Source organism: Phaseolus vulgaris, chromosome 8 (genome assembly GCF_051622355.1).
Source record: "Phaseolus vulgaris cultivar YP4 chromosome 8, ASM5162235v1, whole genome shotgun sequence".
NCBI lineage: Eukaryota > Viridiplantae > Streptophyta > Magnoliopsida > Fabales > Fabaceae > Phaseolus > Phaseolus vulgaris.
The window spans coordinates 58,677,218-58,701,820 of NC_143505.1; the positions used below are offsets into that span (position 1 = coordinate 58,677,218).

The 24,603-nt window shown below is 34.0% G+C and overlaps 3 protein-coding genes across 5 annotated transcripts; all 3 read left to right on the plus strand.

The window, feature by feature from the left end:
* The first annotated feature begins 1,109 nt into the window (after nucleotides 1–1,109).
* On the plus strand, nucleotides 1,110–12,536 carry LOC137823464 (auxin response factor 8). Of its 2 annotated transcripts, XM_068628609.1 has the most exons (14): nucleotides 1,110–2,215; nucleotides 2,492–2,607; nucleotides 2,778–2,876; nucleotides 2,977–3,033; nucleotides 3,129–3,284; nucleotides 3,362–3,446; nucleotides 8,320–8,410; nucleotides 8,492–8,656; nucleotides 8,743–8,865; nucleotides 9,288–9,363; nucleotides 9,997–10,144; nucleotides 10,633–11,639; nucleotides 11,720–11,910; nucleotides 12,078–12,536. In XM_068628609.1, exons 1-14 carry the CDS (start codon nucleotides 2,173–2,175, stop codon nucleotides 12,253–12,255), a joined length of 2,535 nt encoding a protein of 844 aa, XP_068484710.1. In that variant the 5' UTR covers nucleotides 1,110–2,172; the 3' UTR covers nucleotides 12,256–12,536. The 2 variants fall into 2 exon arrangements, with proteins under 2 accessions (XP_068484710.1, XP_090149797.1); XM_090293671.1 differs by lacking the exons at nucleotides 1,110–2,215; nucleotides 2,492–2,607; nucleotides 2,778–2,876; ... (5 more) ...; nucleotides 8,743–8,865; nucleotides 9,288–9,363 and having other exon boundaries at nucleotides 10,006–10,144; nucleotides 10,620–11,639.
* A 579-nt stretch (nucleotides 12,537–13,115) lies between these two features.
* On the plus strand, nucleotides 13,116–16,170 carry LOC137825612 (NC domain-containing protein-like protein). Of its 2 annotated transcripts, none has more exons than XM_068631322.1 (2): nucleotides 13,116–13,601; nucleotides 15,273–16,170. In XM_068631322.1, exons 1-2 carry the CDS (start codon nucleotides 13,508–13,510, stop codon nucleotides 15,938–15,940), a joined length of 762 nt encoding a protein of 253 aa, XP_068487423.1. In that variant the 5' UTR covers nucleotides 13,116–13,507; the 3' UTR covers nucleotides 15,941–16,170. The 2 variants fall into 2 exon arrangements, with proteins under 2 accessions (XP_068487423.1, XP_090149607.1); XM_090293481.1 differs by lacking the exon at nucleotides 13,116–13,601 and adding an exon at nucleotides 13,724–14,243.
* A 5,037-nt stretch (nucleotides 16,171–21,207) lies between these two features.
* On the plus strand, nucleotides 21,208–23,383 carry LOC137825613 (2-methylpropanoate--CoA ligase CCL4). Its single transcript, XM_068631323.2, has one exon. It carries the CDS (start codon nucleotides 21,531–21,533, stop codon nucleotides 23,190–23,192), a length of 1,662 nt encoding a protein of 553 aa, XP_068487424.1. The 5' UTR covers nucleotides 21,208–21,530; the 3' UTR covers nucleotides 23,193–23,383.
* The last annotated feature ends 1,220 nt before the right edge of the window (nucleotides 23,384–24,603 follow it).

Below are 24,603 nucleotides of genomic sequence, written 5' to 3' on the forward strand. Positions count from 1 at the left end.
AGTTAAACAGTTAGACTAAATTAACTGAAATTTGTCATATTGAATATAACAAATTATTTTTTACAATTCTTTATTTTTGTTTTGTTTTCATGATTAGAGTATATAAGTTTGAACAACTTTAATTTTACGTTTGAAATCTAATATACAGAATAAAATATTAGTTAATATTGAATCTTGAACCATGATTTAAATAAATTTTTTAATACCTAATTAAAGATTAAACTTTTCATAAAAAGAGTTGATTAGATTCAACATAAATAATTAAGTTTAAATCTTTAGAATACACGTGACTGACGACAGTGAGAAAAAACACATTTTAGAAAATTTTAAATAAAGTATTTATTTATAAGTAAACTTTAGTTTAATAGTAATATATATGTAGCGAATAGTTGAACTCGTTTTCAAGCTTTTATTTATTATATATACGTGAAACATATTTTGAAATTGATTATTTGTTATGATCGTGGTGACTTTTATAATTGTTAGCAACATCATTAAGTTTGCCATTAACAGGAACTAAAATGCTCATTTTAAGGATACAAATCAATATGATACAAATATAATATATTTTATTCTTCATCGCTCTGTTATTCATCGTACTAGAATCTTTTGCTTACAATGATTTTGTTTTTCTTTTACATGAACCATACTTTCTTTATTCAATTGGAATAGAAGTGTTTGACTTGAATCGCTTTTAAAATTACACTTTTATTTTATTTTTGTTGATTCTTCTGAACTAATTATAATTTCAGACCGTTTCTGGGTTATTAATTGAATTGAATCTTTGCTTGTTTTGAAGTTGTATGATATTTTTTGTTTACCCAGAAAAAAGAAGAAAAAAAATGGAGGCAGAGAATATTGGAGCTACCATCTCCACACAGTTACCATATCTAATTGAATATCTTAAAAGATATTCCACAGTGAATTTAGAGAAAGAAAAACCATTTACCACATTGAGACACTGACTCACACTGACACACCAAGTCAATAATTAATATTTAATAATTGTGATTTTTTTTCTTTGAGAGTCCAAATAATATCTGAATTTTCAAAATAAAAATTGAAGAGCAAAAACATTAAATAGTAGTTATGATGATTCATGGGTATCTGATTTGGAAGAGAAAGATGAAGGAGAGAGAAAAGTGGTAGTAGGAATACAGAAGCATCAATGACAATCTCTTTGCTTTTAACTTTTTCTTGCTACTTATTACGCCTCACACACACAAATTTCTTTTCCATTTGGGTAGCACGCTTTCTCTATCTCTCTTCTATCACACACATGACACAAACCTCACTTTCATTTAATAGATATTTTTATTTTGATTGTTGAAAAAACAGTTTATTATCACTATTATTATTTATGGCAATATATTTTCCTTCTCAAAAATCCGTACTCTGACAACGACCACTGAAGGATGGTGGCACATGCCTGCAGTCACATCAACGCCCAACCAACGGTCGAGATTCGAATGTACGGATCATCCAACGGTTCTGATTCTCTTTGTCGAACATCTTCTCTCTCCTCTCACTTTCTCTCTCCTCTGCACCCATGTCCAGCTTGGTCGGGACCCCCTTATATATGGCAAAGACCCTTCCTTTACGCTCTCCCTCTCTCTCTCTCTACTCACTGTGCGTTTCAAACCCAAAAATCCTCACTCGGGTCTCAATCCGAAAGCGATAGGCCACAAAAGAGGGCCTTTACTTCCTCATACACTCACTTGTTGTGGCTCCATCTTTTGATATTTCTTGTTCATTTTTGCTTTCTTCTTGTTCAGTTTCGTTCATGGCGATCTTGGAGAACGTGCCACGCTCGCTGTTGTTGTGCGCTTTCAATTGGGTCGCGGTTCCTGGGTTTGCTTGATGTTTTTCTTTTCTGGGTTTTTTTCTTCTTTGCTTTGGTTGCCGGGGGTTTTGGGGATTATCAGCATGTGGAGCTTCATGGATCCCTTTGAAGGGGTTTTGGGGTGTGTTTGATTTTTGGGAAGTTGGGTTTTTTGTGGACATGGAGTGCATTGGCAAGTGGGACGGGAACATGGGGGAGTGCAATAATGATAATTATAATAATAATGGGTTTGGGGAAATTGAGGAGGGAGGCTCTGAGCTAGGGTTCCATGTGTTTCTGTGATTGCTGAATACTGTGTCTTCAAAAGGAGGAAAAAGGGAAAGCTTGAGATGAAGCTTTCAACATCAGGGTTGGGTCAGCAGGGACATGAAGGTATCCATTCACTCAATTTTCTCTCTTTTCACTTTTCTTTTGATAAAAATAAAATTATTTAGCTCCCTATTCTGAGCTCTTGGTTAGGGTGAACTTCAAATGTAAATTATTAGTATTAGTATTAGTCTTAGTAGGTGTCCCTTTCAAAAACCCTTTTGTATTTGCTTCAACGTTGCCTTGTGAGTTCTGAGTGTTCTTTCCTTTTTCTTTTTTTCTGGTTTCTTTTGATTTTCAATGTTTTTTTTTGGGATAATTTGATATGTGAAATGATGATAGGAGGGGAGAAGAAGTGTTTGAATTCAGAGCTATGGCATGCATGCGCGGGTCCCTTGGTGTCCCTACCAACTGCAGGGACTCGTGTGGTCTATTTCCCTCAAGGTCATAGCGAACAGGTGCTTTTTTACTCTAGTCCCTACTCTACTCCTGGTTGTTTTTGTCTACTTTCCTGGCTACGAGGATGAATACTTTCTTCCAATTTTGAAAATGGAAGCAATTCAATCCAGTTGTGTTGAATTTTGATGAATTGAGATTGGACTGAACATGTTCTAAACAATGGTTTCAGGTTGCTGCCACAACTAACCGAGAAGTGGATGGTCACATACCCAATTACCCGAGTTTGCCACCCCAGTTGATTTGCCAACTTCACAATGTTACAATGCATGTGGGTATTATACCTTCCGTGTTGCTTGCTATGATAGTTGAGTTACTTCTACCTCCCACTAGAGTAGACTCAGTCAACTAGAGGGTATCTTGATTTTCAGGCAGATGTTGAAACAGATGAAGTGTATGCTCAAATGACGCTGCAGCCATTGACTCCGGTATCTTGTTGCTCTTTTGAAGCTTTGGTGTATTGGTGATAGGAATATTTCTTGTACATGGAATTGAAAAAATGTGTCTTCAATCGTATGTGTAGCAAGAGCAGAAGGATACGTTTCTTCCCATGGAGTTGGGCATTCCAAGTAAGCAGCCTTCAAATTATTTTTGCAAGACATTAACGGCAAGTGACACCAGCACGCATGGAGGGTTCTCTGTTCCTCGTCGTGCAGCTGAGAAAGTTTTCCCTCCACTGGTTGTGTTCATATTTTCCCTTTGTGTTTTAATTCTGGTTAGACATATATATATTTCTCTTCTTTCTTGGCTGTACAGGATTTCTCGCAGCAACCACCTGCTCAAGAACTAATTGCTAGGGATCTCCATGATGTTGAGTGGAAGTTCCGACATATTTTTCGGGGTAAGGTTTTATTTCTTTGTTGTTTCAATTCTTATTATCTTGCATTTTATGGGACGAGTTCCACTAAGTTGAAGAGGATTACAACAAGAATATGTGTTCTATCGATTGTAATGATCTGCTATTTTATACATCCACCATATGTGCACCCTGATTTAGCACTTTGCATTACCAAAACAACTATCACTGTACAAAAATTGAAACCTTTTCTGTTTGCTATAGTAGCAATTGATGGGAATGAAAATGAAATGTATTTACTGCATTACTGCATTAGGGTAACTAGATATTGTTGTATGATAGTTCTTTGCCCTGCCTCCTTATGTTCCCTCGTTATTGCTCCCTCTTTATCGTATTATCTGTCACTCTAGAAGTTTGTATCAAAACCTTTGCCAATGTAGAAAATCAAGGAAGCATTAATTGCTTCTATTCTCATCTATCCTTACGTACTGAATCTCACCCGAATACATAATGAATCTAACTATTCTTACATTTCTCCCTACGAAATACAGTTCCAAACTAATATCTGTAATTTTGAATGGATTGAAAGGTTCTGGTTCTTTGGTCTAAGATGTTGATATGCTATTTTCAAAGTGGATCATTTAAAACAAAGGATGAACATTTAAGTAGTTTACTACCCCTGGAAAAATTTAATCTAACTTCTGAATGGTTTTTCCCCTTGGAATGCTTGGAGAATTAGTAGATAAATGTTCTCATTATTTTTTAAGCTTTTAAATAATCCTTTTTTACATACTTGTAGGAACCTTAATAAGACTGATGCTTTAGTCATATTTTGATTCACTTATAAACTGCTTATAGTACATTACAAGGGGAACTTTTGAAACTAAAATTTACTAATCAAGAAATATCTGGCTATCTGATAATAATATTGTAAACAATTGGAGAAGATGGCGATGGAAGTCAACTAGACATGTTCAGTGGAAAATTAACTTTTTTCTTGTGTTTGGAACTTTACCTTGATTTCTTCAAAAGAAACCCGGATTACTGGAAAACTGATGCAGCAACTCATTTATTATCCAGATAGTGCTTTCATGTGAGAAGATCTCACTGTAAATTTGAAGAATTGGTGTGAATTAGATGTATGTACAGGTCCCTTTAAATTGTGAAAGACATTAAATGTGTAAAAGGTATTTCACTAACTTTTTCTTATCCAAGTATGAAACCAATTAGCAAATTGAGTATACACACAATCATAATTGATGCTTCTAATGTTTGCACGAAAAAAAATATTATGATTTTACCTGATCAAGAGCTTCTTGAACTTTTTCCTAAATTATTAAGCTCTAAAATTATGTGTGACATTACAAGAAATAATATCATGTTAAAGGTGCTGGATTTGGAAAAAATATACAAAGCAATATGTTGCAAATAAAAGTACATATTTATCAAGTTGTTCTAAAAATTATATTATTACTACATCACATGAAGGTTGTGGCTAGTTGAAATAGTTAAATCATACTCGTATTAGTAGACACTCGGTGAGAAGAGTAATTAGCCAAAAAAAGTAAGATTGTCAATTAAGTAGTTGAGAAGACCAAGGAAACCTAATAGAGATTCAAATCGTGTATCACTAAGGTAATCTTATATTAAGACTCAGACAATAAAAAATGGTTTAAATATGTTTTTAGTCACAATAAAATTAGCGCCTTTTGTTTTTTGATTTCTATAAAATTTGAAATATTTGACTTAGAAAAATATTTTCGTAGATTTTCATCCTGCAAAAATTTCAAATCGCCATTTTTAGGCTCTACTATTCATTTTACGATAGATGAATAATATTTGTTTTATGGATCTGATTTTTTTTAAGTGATACGTGTTAACATTATGTTACAGCATTAATATTTGTCACTTAGAATGGTCATTTAATTATTTGTTATTGTTAAACACATAAGTGACTAATTAGTGTCATATAATACTAGGGATTGATAGTGGTGATTTTCAACTTTAGAGGGACCAAAACTAGAGAAATTTGTTTTTAGGGACTAAAAGCAAAACTCACTTTGCCTTCAAATATTTACGTCAAATGACTTTGAACCTTAACCATAATTGTACGTAAAGACAATATAGTGTTCAATGTAATAATTTTAAACTAGAAATAGATAAAACAACTTAACCTTAAGTATTATAAAGTGAAATTATTTGTTATTGGAAAGCCTGTATTTTAAGAAAATGGAAATGAAATAGAATACCTGAATGGAGCACATGCATTGAATGAGTGAGTGACAAATAAAGTAATGGAATAATAATATAGGATAATTTAAGAAGTACTACTTCAATTCCTTTCATTTAACGATTTTAACTTTTTAAGACTCATTAAATCTTATGATTCTAATTGATGATACAAAATTGCACAAGTTTATTCATGCATTGTTAAATGCTAAATAATTTGAGATTCATCTGATGATATGATAATGGTATCAAATTGTAGGATTTGTAATGTGAATTGAAAGATTCTAAATTTCTAGCTATGGAAAAGACATTTGTAAGATTAAAGTTAGAGTGAGATATGTAATTAGTACTGTTAGATTGGTAGAGTTAACTGTTTTGGAAAGAATATTTAAATTTGTCTAGTAACAATGGTAAGAGGAGTTAAAAAGACAGCAAAAGAGAAGCTAAGAATATCAACACTTGAATTTTCCTGATGTGGCTTAAAAGTAAGGCGGAGAAAGCTGACATGGAAGTTTCATAACCATCCCTATTCCATTGTCGAAGCTTTAGCTTTTATATATTATAATATCCTTTGTTGCTGGGGAAACATACCATTCATCAATTATATCTATAGAGTCGTGCTTTCTTGGTATTTATGAAATCTTTGGTGTACTGCTTACGAAAACTGCTCTGACCATCTCTGACATCAATCAAGGAAGTTAAAATTATCCATCTGTTGTTATGATTTCTGCACTCTGCTTCAATGCTGATCACGCTTGTGTTCATTTTGTGAGATTGCATAAGATTGATGTGCTGGACTGTGAAATCAGTAGGATCTGACCTTGTTGTCATGCTGGCTTAGTGGTCCATTTCTGAAACATAAACCCACAAAATCCTCTGAAAGTATAAAGAACCCAATCCAAGGATGGCTTCTCCAAATCATTCCAGTCCTTTTGCCTAAAACTCAGATTCAATTGTGGACTTTAGGTGCTTGATTTTGAGATTTGATTTGGTTTGGAGGTGCTTCTGGTTGAGTGTCTTGATGGTCAAATTGTTGACGCCTTTATGCTAGTTTGTACTTGACTAAGACAATATTTAGTTTGTCAACTGAAAAGCAGTCAACTTGGCAGTGGAGCAGGGGGTGATTTCGTCAGCTGATCAACATAATAGTGTGTGTGACTGTCTTTGGCCGGGTTGCTGTTGATGATTTGATTGCTGTACGATGTCTTTTTTTAATGTTGAAGCTGTGATTCAGTGGATAGGCTCTGTTATGTTGTCAAAAACTTCTTTTTTATATTATGAGGTCTCACCTTACTTGAGTTATGACTTGTAACGCATGCACCTTAGTGGTTACCAGTGTCTTGCTCATTTTAATTGACTTTTGAATATCTGGGGGATCTCCTTCTTGTAGCTTACCACTTGTTAGCAATTTCTTCTACACTTTTCATTTGTAACTATGTATAGCAAGATCATTAGCTTTAAACCTATTTAATATCAAGATATCAACTTGCAAAGAATTAGCGTTGTAACAAAATCTTGACTATCACCAATAATAGTTATTGTCAATGATACCAAATATCAATTGAACTGTCTCGAATAGGTGGTGCAGTGGTCTGATGTCTTGTGTAACTCCCATGAGGAATATGAAGGATACCCAAAATTAAGTTATCTGAGGATGGATAAGAAATTACAGTCTCTTGTTATTCAGTTTCACTACTTAATTGAAGAAAGTATAAACAACTTCTGAATTGTGTGAATCTGTATTATTTCCCATAGGAAATATACAGGGTCTTTTAGGGAAGTCTATCTTTCAGTAATAAATAACGGGACTGATTCAAATCTTTATGGAGTAAAAAACTGTGCCCATTATATATTAGACACACCAATGTTAAGTTTCTTGCTTTACCCCTTGGCTAACCTTACATCGTTACATTGGCTAATAATCCTTGAATTTTGAATGTGAGATCAAAAAATTGATTATGTTTGGAGAAATCTGTATTACCCTTTGCGTAATGTCCTGCAAGATTATAGGTTACACAAATAGAACAGCATATCAAACATTTGCTATTACGAACACATGTATGCTAGGGAATCTGTATCTTGTATAATTAGTTCAATTGCATAAAATTTAATGTTACTTGCAAAGCTAGCTGTATTACATACATGGCAAGCCAGTTACATTTTACCTTCTGATGATGAACATCAGCTTCTTCAAAGGAAGTTCCAAAATTGAGGTCTTGAGTCTTCCACTGAGCCTCTTTGCTTGTGGTGTATGTGGCTCTTGTTTTGTATTTTCTTAGGCTAACATATCTCTAGTCCTTTTACAATATTTTGTAGCTTGTGATTTGCTATTTTAGAAATATAGACAAACCTATTTTATGTAATAATTACCAACTTTCCTTTCCGATTTTTTCTGTTTTAATGGAAACACCAGCAGCTTTAGACCCAGAAAATTTCGCTGTACTGAATTTTTTTATAAAGTTGGAGCTTGTTTGCCAGGACCATTGTTAATCATACTACTTATTGCATTTTTTTTTAATTTCTGGGTAAAATACCCTTTTTTTTACAAAATTCTCTCTTTAGAAATGAGTGTAAGGTGCTTGGAATACATTAATAAGCTTAATTCAAACACTTATATTTGACAAAACATTGTTAATCTAGTTGTATCTTCTGCATAATGTGATATTCTATTTCTTGCTTATCATTCCAGGACAGCCAAAACGACACCTTCTTACGACTGGCTGGAGTGTATTTGTTAGTGCCAAAAGACTAGTGGCTGGGGATTCTGTGCTTTTCATATGGTATTTATTTCATTTTATCTTGTGTTACGTTTTCTCACCCTTGGGTTTTGCAAACTGCTTATTTTTTTTACACATTGTTAGGAACGAAAAGAATCAGCTTCTTTTGGGAATACGAAGAGCCAATCGACCGCAAACTGTCATGCCATCTTCAGTTCTATCCAGTGATAGTATGCACATTGGGCTTCTTGCAGCTGCTGCTCATGCTGCAGCAACTAATAGCTGTTTTACAGTGTTCTATAATCCAAGGTTGTATTTATTATCTACAAATCCGTTTGTAAATCTGATATTATTAGAAATTATAATGCTTGTTTTGACACCTACGTCATGGGCAGGGCTAGTCCATCTGAGTTTGTCATACCACTTTCAAAATATATCAAAGCTGTGTACCATACACGAGTGTCTGTTGGTATGCGTTTTAGGATGCTTTTCGAGACTGAAGAATCAAGTGTCCGCAGGTAATTTTAGCCTTCAAATTTTTTCTTCAGTTCAGGGTATATTGGTTTTTCGTATTCTATAAATTGTTTAGATATTTCTTCCACTTCTTAGATCAGATAATTGTATTTTGGGAGGGGTAATCATAGTTATAAACATCTGTAACAGAAACTTTCTAAAATAACATAGCTGTGACAAGGTTGATGTGGCATCTGCATCTATAATATGTAAGGTGGATAGTTTATTGGTTATTGGATCTATGGTTATAAAATAGATTTACCAGTTTCCATTGTTTAAATTTTGGGTTTAAGAGAAGAGTTAGCAGCTGCAATCTTATGGAGTGGAAAGGAAACCAACTGCTAAGTACTATTCTCTGGTAGGGTATTGCACTTTTTTGCCTATGCTTTTCCTTTACTTATATGCAAAAGCCATCTTCGTTTTGCAGGTACATGGGTACAATAACTGGCATAAGTGACCTGGATCCTGTTCGATGGCCGAATTCTCATTGGCGGTCTGTTAAGGTAAAATCTTCAGTGTAATGCATATGATTGAATAGCGTTTATATGAAAATGGCCCTTTGCAATTATAAATGCTGGACTATTAAGAGGGTGAACATTGGTAGTATGTCAAGGTTCCTACTGTGTGGGCATGAAATAGCATCTCCAGCTTTCCCCTCACAGTTAAAAATGCGTGCATCTTAACTCCCAAATGACTCTAGCCTTCATTTCCTTACTATTTTACAAACCCATTCAGTGGATTGTGCGTAAGGAGGAAGTTCTTCTCAGTTGTAATTATAAATATTTTTTGTCTAGACTATCCTGTTTCATATAATATATTTTATATTCCTTTTTCTTTATTAGTCATAAGGTTTGTTGCAACAACATATCTGGGATGCTTTTACAGCCATTTCTCACTTTACAAGTCAGCTTTGTGTGAATAAGTTAGGTTCAATCCCATATTTTAAGATGGCATTAGAGTTTATCTCAAAATTGTTTTTGGGTCACTTGCATAAGTCACTCTAATTTTGGTCAGTCCTACCTTGCCTTCGTTGCGTGGTCCTCCTATCACATAATTATTTTGTAATTGCAATACACTTTGTTCCTATGTGACTGCTGCGACAAGGTTTTAACGGGTTTTTTATCTGTTATGATTAGGTTGGCTGGGATGAATCAACAGCAGGAGAGAGGCAGCCACGAGTATCATTGTGGGAAATTGAGCCTTTAACAACATTTCCAATGTATCCATCACTATTTCCTCTCAGATTGAAACGGCCATGGCATCCTGGCACCTCTTCTTTTCATGGTACATTTCTGCCTCTACCATTTTTTCACTTCTAATCTTCTTTTTAAATGTGAAGTACATCATACAATCAACGTTGTGATAACACTAGTGCTATGATTGGATGAAACTCGTGAAATATTTTTTTTAATAAAGTGAAGGCGTAATTTGAGAACATTTTGCAATTATATCTTCGTTAACATTTCTCCTTCTACAGTCCAAAAGAAGATAATTTCATATTTTCAAATATCCCTCTCAATTGAAATGAAACTAAGCACAAATTATGTTTGCCTAGAATTGATTATAAATGTAAATCTAGTTTGCTACACAAGGTTTTATTATTCGTTGGTGATCCATTTTTCATGTCCTAATAAATAGGTACCAGTTTGCCTTGTTTTCGTTTACATTTTATCTGCTGTCAGTGTCTCCTACCCCATCATTATAATAAGTGGCCATGGTGGTTTTGAGGGCACTTTTTTTGTCTCCTTTCTTTACAAAGGATATTGTTACAGATGGCAGAGATGAAGCGACGAATGGGCTAATCTGGCTGAGGGGTGGACCTGGAGACCAAGGTCTCAATTCCCTGAGTTTTCAAGGGTCTGGTTTGTTGCCCTGGATGCAGCAGAGAATGGATCCGACTTTGCTTGGAAACGATCATAATCAGCAGTACCAAGCCATGTTTGCATCTGGTTTGCAGAACTTAGGCAGTGGAGATTTAATGAGACAACAAATGATGAATTTTCAACAGCCTTTCAATTATCTTCAACAATCAGGAAACCCCAATCCTTCTTTGCAGCTTCAGCAACCACAAGCAATTCAGCAATCCGTATCTTCTAACAATATCCTACAGCCACAAGCCCAAGTATTGGCAGATAACCTGTCTCAGCATCTCCTTCAGAAATCACACAATCGCGAAGACCAAACGCAGCAGCAGCACACTTATCAAGATACGGTTTTACTTCATAGTGATCAGCTCCATCAAAGGCAACTCTCTGGTTTACCTTCACCATCATATTCAAAACCAGATTTCTTAGATTCAAGCATGAAGTTCCCTGCTACGGTTTCACCAGGACAAAATATGATGAGTTCACTTTGTCCTGAAGGGAGTGGTAATCTCTTGAATTTATCCAGAAGTGGTCAGTCAATGCTGACTGAACAGTTACCCCAACAATCATGGGCCCCAAAGTTTACACCATTGCAGGTCAATAATACCTTTGGCAACTCAATGCCACATGTGCAGCAATATTCTGGAAAAGATACCGCAATGGTGTCACCACATTGTAACTCAGACACCCAAAATCCTATTCTATTTGGTGTCAACATTGATTCATCTGGCCTTCTGCTCCCTACCACTGTCCCTCGTTATACCACCGCATCAGCTGATACTGATGCATCAGCAATGCCATTAGGGGAGTCTGGATTCCAAGCTTCTCTATATCCTTGCGTCCAAGATTCATCAGAGTTGTTGCGAAGTGCAGGGCAAGTTGACCCCCAAAACCAGACACGAACATTTGTCAAGGTCCGAGTCATAAATATTAGTCTTTTGCAAAATGGAGCCTTTCTTTTACTTAAATACTGTAGTTTGTTGTCTTTTCACAGGTTTACAAATCAGGGTCGGTAGGGCGCTCACTTGACATCTCCCGGTTCAGCAGTTATCATGAGCTGAGGGAGGAGTTGGCACAGATGTTTGGTATTGAGGGGAAATTAGAAGACCCTCTTAGATCAGGCTGGCAGCTTGTATTCGTCGACAGGGAGAACGATGTTCTTCTCCTTGGAGACGATCCGTGGGAGTAAGTTCAACTTCAACTTGCATAATAATAGAGTTTCATCTTGCGATCTAAATAATGATATTCTATCTCAGAACTTTTTTGTAAGTAAACATGCTATACTCATTTCACTTATCATGTTTTGCTGACATTGTTTTTTGTCCTTTTGGTGTGTGGATTTCCTTTTCTAGATCATTTGTCAATAATGTTTGGTACATCAAAATACTTTCACCTGAAGATATCCAGAAAATGGGAGAACAAGCAGTAGAATCCCTTGGTCCAAGTTCAGGACAGAGGCTGAATAGCACTGGTGCAGATTCCCATGAAATTGTTTCTGGACTTCCATCAATAGGCTCCCTTGAATACTGAGAATTTTAAAATGTATTCTGAGGTCCCACCCCACGGTTAAGAAGACTATTACACATCTTTACTACTTCTGTTGAACACTACTTTCCGACCTTGCATATCTGAATCAATATATATTGTATTGTCTGTTTCACTTCAAACATCGTTATTATTTCTTAGAGTATTGTGGAGATTTTCAGGACAAAATATCTCTCATGAGAAACTAACGATAAACTTTGTGCCAATTTGTAACATTTGTTCTGGAAGCTAGAAATAGTGTTACTGTTACTGTAGCATTTCATTGATTCCCAAGCTCTGCTGTAAAATTCCATGCATTTTTATTCAAAAAAAATTAGGAGGGTAATATAAATATAACTTGTCCTATTAATAAAAATTAACTTGCATACTTCAATTTTTATATAACCTCTTTTATCCCATTTTTTTAAGCTTATCTTATCTTGTCCATAAATTTATATTATTTATGAAATAAGTTGATTTGAACTGTTGCTTTCAATATATATATTATATACACACACACTTCTGTATATTTAGAAGAAATTAAGTCATTCTAAAGAGAGTGATTACTTTGACATTACTGGTTTATATAAGATTATTTACTTTCGATTGAAGATGGAAAATAATATACGACTAAAATTTAAAACCATTTTCTCTTGACTTTGCCATAACAATCAATTTGGTATGATAAATCTAAGGGGTAACGTTAAAATATTGAGATTTGAATTTTATAATATTTAAATTTTAAATTATAAAAATAAAAAATATATTTTCCTATTTTAAGAAGAATCTCAATGGAACAATTATAAATCATTTAATTTAAGTAAAAATTGTATAAGTAGAGATTATGTTACATCTGAGCTGAGACTATCTCTAAGGCTAAGAAATTGTTCACAGTTCTATAAGGAAATGGGCAAAAAATTTTCCAACCAATACTGAAAATTTGCACAAACTTTTCCACCAACCTAATGCCATATGAACTATATTCAAGATTTCATAATTCAAACGTTGGAAATTTGTATATTACATGGATAAGAGATGGAAAGATTACACGAATTTTTATATTACACACACAAATTATTAAATATTATAATTGAAAAAATATAAAAAGAAATTTTGGAAATATATTTAAAATTTTGTTGTGTAAGGTTATATTTGAGAAAAGTAGCTTAGAAGCTAAGGTAGAAGAAGTTGGAACAGGGACAATCTGAGAGGATTGTGTTCCGAGCATCTCCTCTGGGTTTGATTGAGAGAAAGGAATATGGGAGTGCTTTCCAGTATGATTGACCGTCAACAACTGAAGCCCGGTGATCACATTTACTCTTGGAGGCAAGCCTACGTCTATGCCCACCACGGTCTCTTCGTAATCCCTTTTTTTTCTCATTTTTTTTTTCAAATTTTTTATCTTTTTCGGCTTATACTTTCGCCCATATCACTGTCTTTTCTTATACGTCAAAGAGGTTTTCAGATTTTTCATGTTTTCCCTTTTAGATTGTTTTCCTTTGCTTGCTGTCGTCAACTTCGAGCCCCGATTTATATTTATTTTCTTTTGGGTTTGTTAGGGTTGGTTGGAATTGTTCGTTTTTATTGTTCTGTGTTGCATTGGGAATCTCTATGGGATGTGAGTTGGGGGTTGTTTAGTTTACCGTGTGAATTGTAGATTCGGAGTGTCTTTTGCTGGGTTGGCATTGGTAATATATAATCCAGAATGCTGAAGGGCTATCACCCTAGTTCTTTTTTGGTTATTAAGCTTAGTAGCTTTACTATTCACAAGCGATGTTCCTGCATCAAACAAAATTGACCGTAAATTAAACCATGAGAGATATAAAGGGGTAAGGTAACAGTGATGATGTGTCTTTGAACCTTTAAATTTCCCTCGGTTCTTGCCTTCTGTTGGTTGGTGATGAAGTGGGGTTGTACTGTAGCTCTTGTAGTTTTGTCTTTTATTGAAGGCCAACTGCCAAATTACTGGCAATCTTGTGTTCAATTATTCATGGGTGAGTATGATTTGGGAGCCTATGATTTAAACCCTTCGGTTTTGACAGCCGAAGTTTTAACCATTCTGTTTACAGAAGCACATGAATGGGGTTGTATGGCTAAGGGATGTTTTCTAGATTTGTTCTTATGGAATTACACGTCATTGATGGCACTTATCACTGTTCTGATCGGGAATACTAGCTGTGTCTCAATATTTAGAAAGTTATCACTTATGAAATTATTTGTTGAATGTCTTAGTTTTCTTCTAGGGGCCACACTTAATGTGGCTTACAATTGGTATTTGAACTTATATGTTCTAACTGTACGTTGTACATTCAAAACTGAAAGTTATAACTATTAGTTTTTTATGATCAATTGTACAATTCTTTTATGTACTTTGGTGAACTGTGTAACATGTTCATTCCTGTGGTCAGTTGTGGGTGAATCTTCTCAATCTTTGTAGTTTTATTGTGGTGTGGTCCCTAAATACAATGGAAATATGTAACTTCTACAACTTGACATATGAAATAAGTTAAAAGATGAACTTTCTTTTGCTAATTATGTAAGATAACATTGAATCTGGTGTTTTATTAATTTGGAAATAAACACTTCTAACTGAATGAGTTATGTAACTACTGAGATTAAGGGATAAATTAGATGTCAATGAGGACATATAATGTAGAGGTTGAATGCTTTGCTAGGCTGCTTAATATTTTGTAAAAGGAATGATAGGTGGGGGTGAGAAGTTATAGGCTGTGTGTCCTCACCTTCTTTTTTATGTGTAAATGTGCTATTCTTTTTTGCGGGGTAGTAAAAGAAACTTGGGCTGAAAAGATACCAGTCACAAGAATTCTAAGATTAATAAGCATTTAGGTCAGATTAGTAAGATGTCAATGCAATTGATCCTGTTGTATGTTTAACCTTTTTCTATTTTGAGTTTTGGATACTTCAACTTGAATTGAGCTTAGGACCTGCAATTTCTGTTTGTTTGTGTATGGTATTGAAATTTTCATCTTGCTTTTGCCAATTGCTTTCATGCAAAATACCAGGAATATATGTTGGCAATGGAATGGTGATCCACTTTACCAGAGGAGCGGGTCAAGAAATAGGAACAGGAACTGTGTTGGACAATTTCCTTTTTAGTTCATCTCCCGCTCATTCGTCTGACAATCCATGCCCAATATGTGGTGACCAAACTAGAGCCAACGGTGTCCTCTCTTCCTGTTTGGATTGTTTTCTTTCTGGTGGTAATCTATACATCTTTGAGTATGGGGTATCACCTGCATTTTTTCTAGCCAAAGCTCGAGGAGGTACCTGCACTCTTGCTCCATCTGATCCAACTGAAGATGTCCTTCATCGATCTTCATTTCTTCTCGAAAATGGGTTTGGTGGCTACAATCTTTTTAAGAATAACTGTGAAGACTTTGCAATTTACTGCAAAACAGGTCTGCTTGTGTCCACAAGCATCAGTGTTGGTCGCAGTGGGCAATTGGCATCTTACTTCGCTGCTGCTAGTACTGTAGTTTCCACACCGCTTCGTTTTATGACCACCAGTTTTAGTGGTTTGGCACTGGTTGGTTTTGGCATGTACTGTGTTGGTAGGTTGATGTCTGATGTTGGAGTACGCCGTGATGTGTTGAAAGTTCCAGTGGAAAGGCTTATAACACCTGGCTTGGATGTATCAGAGAACTCAACTGAGACTGCCAAGAAAGATTAGCGCTGTTTGGAAAAACTGGTATATGGAATGCTAAGCTTGTTTAATGTTGTTAATGGTTACTGGTATACATGTGAAGTTACATTCAACTCCCTTCAACGTGTGCTGTTTTTATTTCTGCAGTTTATATTTATGTGACATGTTCTTCACAAACCAATCTGTCATTATTAGGTTACCTGCAAAAACTTTCTGGCGACCTTGTTAATATATCATAAAACACTGGATTTCCCCAATAGCTAGACTTCTGTTATCTAAATAACTTGACGTGACAATAGTTAAGTCTGTGCAATATGATTCAGACCCAGATTATCTTTCCTTGTTTTTTTGTATGGTTTTAATGTATAAGTTCGTAGTTTTAAAAACTATAACAAATTGTAGTTTTCTGTTCGGGGTAATTTTTAGTTCTAAAATTAGGTTTTTTAATATTTTAGTTTCAAAATAAATTAATAGAATCGAAGAAGAAAGAGACCTTACAAAAATACTCAATTTACTTTCCTATTAATGAATCTAATGTATTCTAGTTAGCTGGAACTCTACTTAAGGTTTGTTGGAATAAACTAAAATGAAAGGAAAGTACAAACATTTCTTCAGCTAGATTATTTTATTATTTTGCTGCAAAATGGAACAGTATACGAATAAATTTAAGGAAAAGTCACACGGGTTTCCGTAATAAGTGAAAACAAAAGCAACATAAGCCAAGTGAAGCATGTTCTAGGGTAATTTATTTCTATCTTTAACTACCCCTTCCTGCCCAGTTATGATGCCAAAGACACAATAAATTTAATAACTTTTATTAAAATAAATTGATATTATATTAAAAAGTAATCTTTAAATTTAATTTAACAAAAACTAAAATTTCTTATCTTGTCTGGACTTCCGATGAAAGAATCATTCTTCACTAGACTTCTCAACCTTGGGAAACATTGTTATAGAATGTATACGGGGTATATATATTATCTTAAATTTGTCATATATAGTTGGTGACATGTGAGTTATCTCCTCACTTGAAAAGTATTCTCGTTTGATGGTTAGTGTTTGGTTGAGTTGACTTGAAAAAGACATTCCAACAATAATCGAGTAAGTATTATTGGTAAATGGTACATTTGTAAAACTAATTAAAGCGTACCTTATACTTCTATAAAAAAATTTATTTATAGTGTTCAATTATGGGTTTTTGTAGTGATGGGTTGAATATCAATTATTCACTGATGTGTAGTGTGATCCTTGATTTATAGGGAGATATATTTGAAGAATATCTTTAATATCTTTCAGTTAATCAGTATTTGGTTGATTTCTCATAGATATTATCCGCATAATCTGGAACATAAATATAACTCCTAAAGAACTTTCATAATTGTCGTTGTTGTCATTAAGTGCCTTGAAGTATTGTTTTGACACAGTTGGTCACTAAGATTAAGATTGACTCGGTTGGTACCGATCGATACAATTATATTTTTATTGAAATAATTTTTTTTTAAGTCTCTAACAACTATTTCAATAATTACATATCTAATATGATTTATCAATTTGGGTAATAAGAATTAGACTTCCTGATATGGTGATAAGGATAACTAGGATTTTTTTAATTAAGTCTATTGGATTCAAGTTAATTTGATAAACTTTTTATTTAATTATGAAAATATAGATAGATAGATAAAAATTACACTATTTAATATGTTTTATTTGCACGTTATGATAATATTTCATACTTTAAATAAAAATATTAGGATTTTAGTGTTTTCAACAATTTAAATGTATTAGCTATTTGGACGTTGATTTATAGATTATTTCAAAACAACTTTTCTAACATTTGGACTATCACAAACATTTGCAATTTAGATAATTATTTGACATGACTAAAATTGTCGAAATTATGATTAAAATAAAGTAATTTTTAAATTATTTTTGACACATTAATTATTTTAGATCTTTCTGGTCACATACCTATCTGTTGAGATTCCTTAAAGATAACGTAGCAAAACTTTCCGTCAGTCCATTCTTACATGTTATCCTACTTTTATAAAAAAATATTTTAAGATTTTAATGGTAGAAATAATTATACTTAAATCTTTATAAAATAATCAATTGTCTTTTTTATTTTTGTGGTAATGGTAATGATATTATTATTTTTTAAATTCTATTTTTTATAGATTTTATGGTAGGGATATTGTTGTTTTCTCTCGTTTTGAACAAAAGTATTTGACCGTCGTTTATTTTTAATAAGCTTTTGCTTTTATAATATTTTATAAAGTTTTAAAGTTTATAAATTAAATGGCTACAGTTTCGATCAAGTTATTAATCTTCCATGGGTTTGATTTTAAATTATTCAAAAAACTTAAAAAAAATATTAATATTTTATGAATATAGCAAACTTAGTATTGAGCATTATAAAAATATTGACAAATTGATTTTACACACAATTCTCCCTGTCTACCCCACATTTGAGCATAAATTATTTTTAAATTTTACCTCTATAGTTTTTCGTACTATTTTAAACTATTATAAATAATTAAATTTTCAATCAAAAGATATTAGTACTATTTCTTTACTTTATTAGATTACAAACTGTTTAAAAAATACTAATTTATTTGTGAATATTGTATAAAACATTGACTAGGCTGAGTTTTCATACACTTTTGGATATTGATGGTTTAGGCCTATTAGTCTAAGTAATGTAGTGTTCAAACTTATTTCTAAAGTTATTGTTGGGTATTTTTGGCTCAGAAATTCAGAAGATTCGATTTTAATAAACATTGGAGTCATTGAAAAAAAAAACACAAAAAAACTAACTATAACGGATATCAATTAAAAAAACTTTGTTAAAATTAATTAAGAAAATTCTGATTAAATCTATTATAATAAAAATAGTAGTAGTAATGAATAAATAAATAATCCTGATAATTTAAATTAAAAAATAACGCATATAATATCAATATAAAATTCGAGTTAAAGTGAATTGGAAAATTTGAAGTATCATTGATCGATCAATCTTTACTCATAACTATATTCTTCTTGTGATCACTGTGTTTCATGTTTTTTCATATTCATAAATTTTATTGTCTATATATTCATAAAATAAACTTTATCAGACACTGTCTTATTCTCTTTGTGTAATAATCTATAATTATTTAAACTATAAATAATTTAAAACATTATCGTCAATCAGAAAACGATCACAAGATTGGTGATTAAGAAAATAAAAATTAGTAACGTCGTTTCTATATTTATTTATTTTTTATTTAAATGCTTAACCCATATAAAGCTTTATGAATTGATTTCAATAAAATCAGATATCATACTTCTAAAATATAACGAGTATAACATAAAATATATGAACTTTCGTGAATTATTATTGTCTTAGTTTAGTTTTAATTTGTTTGTTACCTTTATCAGGTTTTAATTTTTTTATTTAATTTTTTTATATAAGATAATATTTTCCTCTTATTCTTATATATGATCTTGTTTTGAATCATATTATCAAATTAATACAATCTTATATATACAGTTAATCTCTATAATTAACGTTTTTTTTTCTTTATAAAAAATAAATGAGATTTTTTTCATTATAACATTAAATCATTTCATCATATAATCTAATTCGGTTCATCATCTCACACCCTTAACTTTATATATAAGCGAATAAAATTAATAAATTTATAATTTATTCCACTTTTATCTTATTATTGAATTCGATTCATAATTTTCCAAATATTATATGATAAATTTATTACAATATAATTGATTTATTTAACATTTATAAAAAAAATTCTGGCTTGTCATGTTGATTGGACAGAGCCAGAGTGTGATATGAGGGAAGTGCACGTGACGTGTGTAAGGGTCCAGGTTTAGTGAGAGATACGTGTAGAACTATAATACGAAGAAGAGTTGGTATAATTTATTTTTTAGTAGCTTTTAGTTTAATTTACTTTAAATATACAACTAACAAAAATGTTAATAACGTTTGTTTAATATGCAATATTCTAGTGTACGATTTGACGTCATTACTCCCAACAAATGCAGTTTTGAAAGTTTCCGAATCGCTTTCAAAATAAACTATTTCGGAAACTGTTCGATTGAAGGAAGTTGTCCACAATTATTAAATGCAAAATTATTTTATAACACTTCAAAAGAATTTTTTTTGTGTGTATTTGTCATTTAATATTTTTCACTTTGATTACTCATTATTATGTATTAGTGTTGTATTCCTTAGAAGGTAAAGAAAATCTTTAAATATGGCTCCAAATACATAATCTTAAGATGTAATACTAAAAGATGATATTTAAATTAGACAAGTTTGATTAAGTTTAGTTGTTGTTGAAGTTGAATCTTTGAGTTTGACTATGTCAATTGTAGATTTAAAAGAGAGAATAATTTTACTTTGATGAGATATGAAGGAATGTTTATAGAACAGTAAATTTATTAAACTTTATCTTTGAATGATTATCAACCTATTATATTAACAATTGAATAGTAAATTTTGTATTTTTATTCATTACTCATAAGAATGTCTGTCTAAAGTCATTTCTTTTTCTCATCAACTTCTTTTCTTCTCCAAACATCTCTTTCTTTCTTGTTCAAATACATTAAAAATAGAATGATGGTCCTATAACACCCTTTTAACATTTATGAATAATAATATTTATTTTAATTTTATTTTTAATTTAAATATATATTATTATATTATTAAAGTGGTTTGTTAAGTAAATTTTGAATAATAATTGTTTCTACCGGATACGAGTTTAGAAGTGTAATTCGGTAAAAATCGAATTTTTCTCATATGAGCTTTCAGTTAGTCTCTCGTAAAAAAAAGGGGAAGTCCACTTGAAAATGACTCTCTGATGCTTAAGTAACTAAAAGTACAAAGATTATAAGTTATTAATCGTATGATTTAAGAGCATGAGATAATATAAATTGTACTTACTCGATAATAGATATTTATAGATTAACCAAGTAGTATCTTATGAGTGGACCGTTACAAGTCATTTAGATTAGTCATATAATTGTTATTCATAGTTTCATAAATATTTGTTCATCATTTAAGGCTCATTGAATAATCCGTTTTACTTATGATGATTATTAATGACTTTTTGATTATGAAGTTGACCGTCACCCCAGACTATTAGTCGTTCCCAGCCTAAATCCTAGACCTAAAAATCGACAGACACAATAATATTTATTTTATTTTTAATTTAAATATATATTATTATATAATTAAAGTGGGTTATTAAGTAAAGGTAATTTTTTTAAAGAATGGCAAAGAAACATTTAAAAAAAATATATCTATCCTACAAAAACGTTTTTATTTTTATATTATAATAAAATAATAATTCTTTAGATCTTACATCAATATAAATGATATTAAGTATCATTGTCCTGTATTTTTCTCCAAAAAAAAATCTTTGGCAGTGTAAATAATAACAAAACTCACTTGACAACCTTTTTTTTATAATTAAATATCATTTTAAATTAAAATATTATTTTGTTGAGTTGTGAATATAACGTGAACACGGGTTTATCACCAACCACTTTTGGCACACCTCAAGGTAAGAGTGTGTTCTCCTACACATCACAAGCTTCATCCGTTGACTAACAAATGGATCAGCTCAAACCAAGCGCTGCTAACACTTCTCCTCTCACACCACTAGGTTTCTTGGACAGAGCCGCCACCGTTTACGGCGACGTCCCTTCCGTTGTCTACAACCACACAACCTTCACCTGGGACCAAACGCGCCGCCGATGCATCCAGCTCGCCTCCGCCATCTCCTCCCTAGGAATCCGCCGCGGCAGCGTCGTCTCCGTCGTCGCTCCCAACATCCCGGCCATGTACGAGCTCCAGTTTTCCATCCCCTTTGCCGGCGCTATTCTCAACAACATCAACCTCCGCCTCGACGCCCGCACAATCTCTGTCATCCTACGCCATGCGAACTCCACGCTCGTCTTCGTCGACTGCGCCTCCCGCGACCTCGTCCTCGAAGCCGTGTCCCTCTTCCCTAAACACCACACTCAACGCCCTCTCCTGGTTCTCATCGCCGACGAGAGTGTCGAAAACGCAAACGTCTCAAGCACCGGTGATTTCGTTGACACATACGAGGGCCTAGTGAGCAAGGGCGATCCGAACTTTGAGTGGGTCCGGCCCAAATCGGAGTGGGACCCGATGATACTTAACTACACGTCGGGAACGACGTCGTCTCCGAAAGGCGTTGTTCACTCCCACAGAGGAATCTTTATAGTCTCCGTCGACACGCTTATCGACTGGGCAGTTTCCAAGCGCCCCAATTATCTATGGACGCTCCCGATATTCCACGCTAACGGCTGGAGCCTCCCGTGGGGAATCGCTGCCTTGGGCGGCACCAACATCTGCGTCCGCAAGTTCGATGCTGAGATTATTTACTCTCACATAAAACGACATCACGTGACACACATGTGCGGCGCGCCGGTGGTGCTCAGCATGTTGACAAACTCCCCGGACAACAAACCTTTGGAGAAACCGGTTCATATACTGACCGCGGGAGCACCGCCGCCAGCGGCGGTGCTCCACCGGACGGAGGCGCTGGGGTTTGTGGTGAGCCACGGATACGGACTGACCGAAACCGGGGGGCTGGTGGTGTCGTGCGCGTGGAAGGAGAAGTGGAACCGGCTGCCGGCGGCGGAGCGGGCGCGGCTGAAGGCGAGGCAGGGAGTGAGGACGGTGGGGATGGCGGAGATTGACGTGGTGGGTCCGACCGGGGAGAGCGTGAAGCGCGACGGGGTGAGCGTCGGGGAGGTTGTGATGAGAGGAGGGAGCTTGATGTTGGGATACCTTAAAGACCCCGAAGGAACCGCGAGTTGTTTGAAAAACGGGTGGTTCTACACGGGGGATGTCGGAGTGATGCATGAGGACGGGTATTTGGAAATTAAGGACAGGTCAAAGGATGTGATCATCAGCGGCGGCGAGAACCTGAGCAGCGTGGAGGTGGAATCGATTTTGTACGGGCACCCGGCGGTGGCGGAGGCTGCGGTGGTGGCGCGACCGCACGAGTATTGGGGAGAGACACCGTGCGCGTTCGTGAGCTTGAAGACGGGGTTGAAAGAGAAAGAGAAACCCAGTGAGGATGACATAATAAAGTACTGCAGGGAAAAGATGCCGCATTATATGGTTCCGAAGACGGTGGTTTTCAAGGATGAACTTCCGAAGACATCCACAGGGAAGATCCAGAAGTTTGTCCTGAGACAGATTGCGAAGGAGATGGGTTCCTTCACGCAAAGTAGAATCTGAACAGTGCATGAGCTTCCGTCCGAAACTAATGTCATTATCAACCTTTCCTTTTTCATCTTTTCCTTGCGTTTCGCTTTAACCATTTGTGATAAGCTTGAGTTGACATTACCATGGTAAAGGTTTTCCCAACCTCTGTTTTGTACTGTAGCTCATCATGCTACTTGTTTTCAAATATATATTTATCTATCAAATTATCAAGAGTCCCACATCAGGAATTAAGCATAGTTGAACTCTTATCCTCATGTACATATAGCAGCAATCACTTTAATTTTCAGATCCTTATCTTGGCTTAGTTAAGTTGTTTAAATGTAATTAAATATAGAATCAGATGAAATGACAAGAATGCTGTAATTTAAACCTAAAACTATGTAAATGGAGAATTCCAACAAAAAATAATTAAATGTGCAAGTGGTCACTATAAAATTTAAAAAACAGTAAATGTAACCATAGCTCTGACAACTTTGTTTACAAACTTAATCAATTTAATTTTTTTTAATTGAAGTTGTCATTGAAATTGACGACATACACATGATCTACTAGACTTATTAATGACATTAAAAAAATGACAATTTGGCATGGCATCATTTATGATCACATGAATGAGTAAAGCAATGAATAGCTTCTCATGTATGCAATTTGTTCTTATTAGTATATTCAATTTGAATTTATATAAACACATCTTTATATAATACTTTTTTAAATTGTTAGGAGAAAGGTACTATATTCTATTGTGAGACAATTTAAATCCTCACTTACTATGCATTGAGTTTTGAAGGAGTTCAATAATAATTTTGGATTAATTTGTTGAGATAAATATGGTATTAACAAAGATATCTAGAGACACTTATACAATTTTGTTCTTATACATCTTGGAAGTAAATTTTAAATTTATTTTAAACTTAGCTAATTATAGTAATGCATAGGGATGGCAAAGCGGGTCGTGTCGCGGCCTGCTGGTAAAAAATGCGGGGCAGGCTGACCTTTTCAACCCGTTAACCCACATTAGTCCGCGGCCCGCGCGAGCCAGCAGCGGGACGAGGCGGGCTGGCCTGCTAACCCGCAAGAAAAAAGAAAATGGATGAAAGTTTTTCTAAGGTGACATCCAATGTTATTGAAATGAAAGAATGTCAATAATGGTTATGTTTAATGTTTTGGAATTAGGTATTTTTAATGTTTTGGAAGTGGAAAAATAGTGATATTTGATATTTATCTTAATGTTTAATGTTTTGATGTTTGACTATGTTTGGAAAGGAAGAAAAATTAATTTAGGTTTGATAGTAACAAATATATAGATTTAATTTAACAATTTTTTAAGAACAAAATTAAAAAAAAAAAGAAATTAAAAAAAAAATGTGGGCTGGCCCGCAAACCGGCGGACCAGCTCTTATGCGGGGTGGGTTGGGAATTCTAG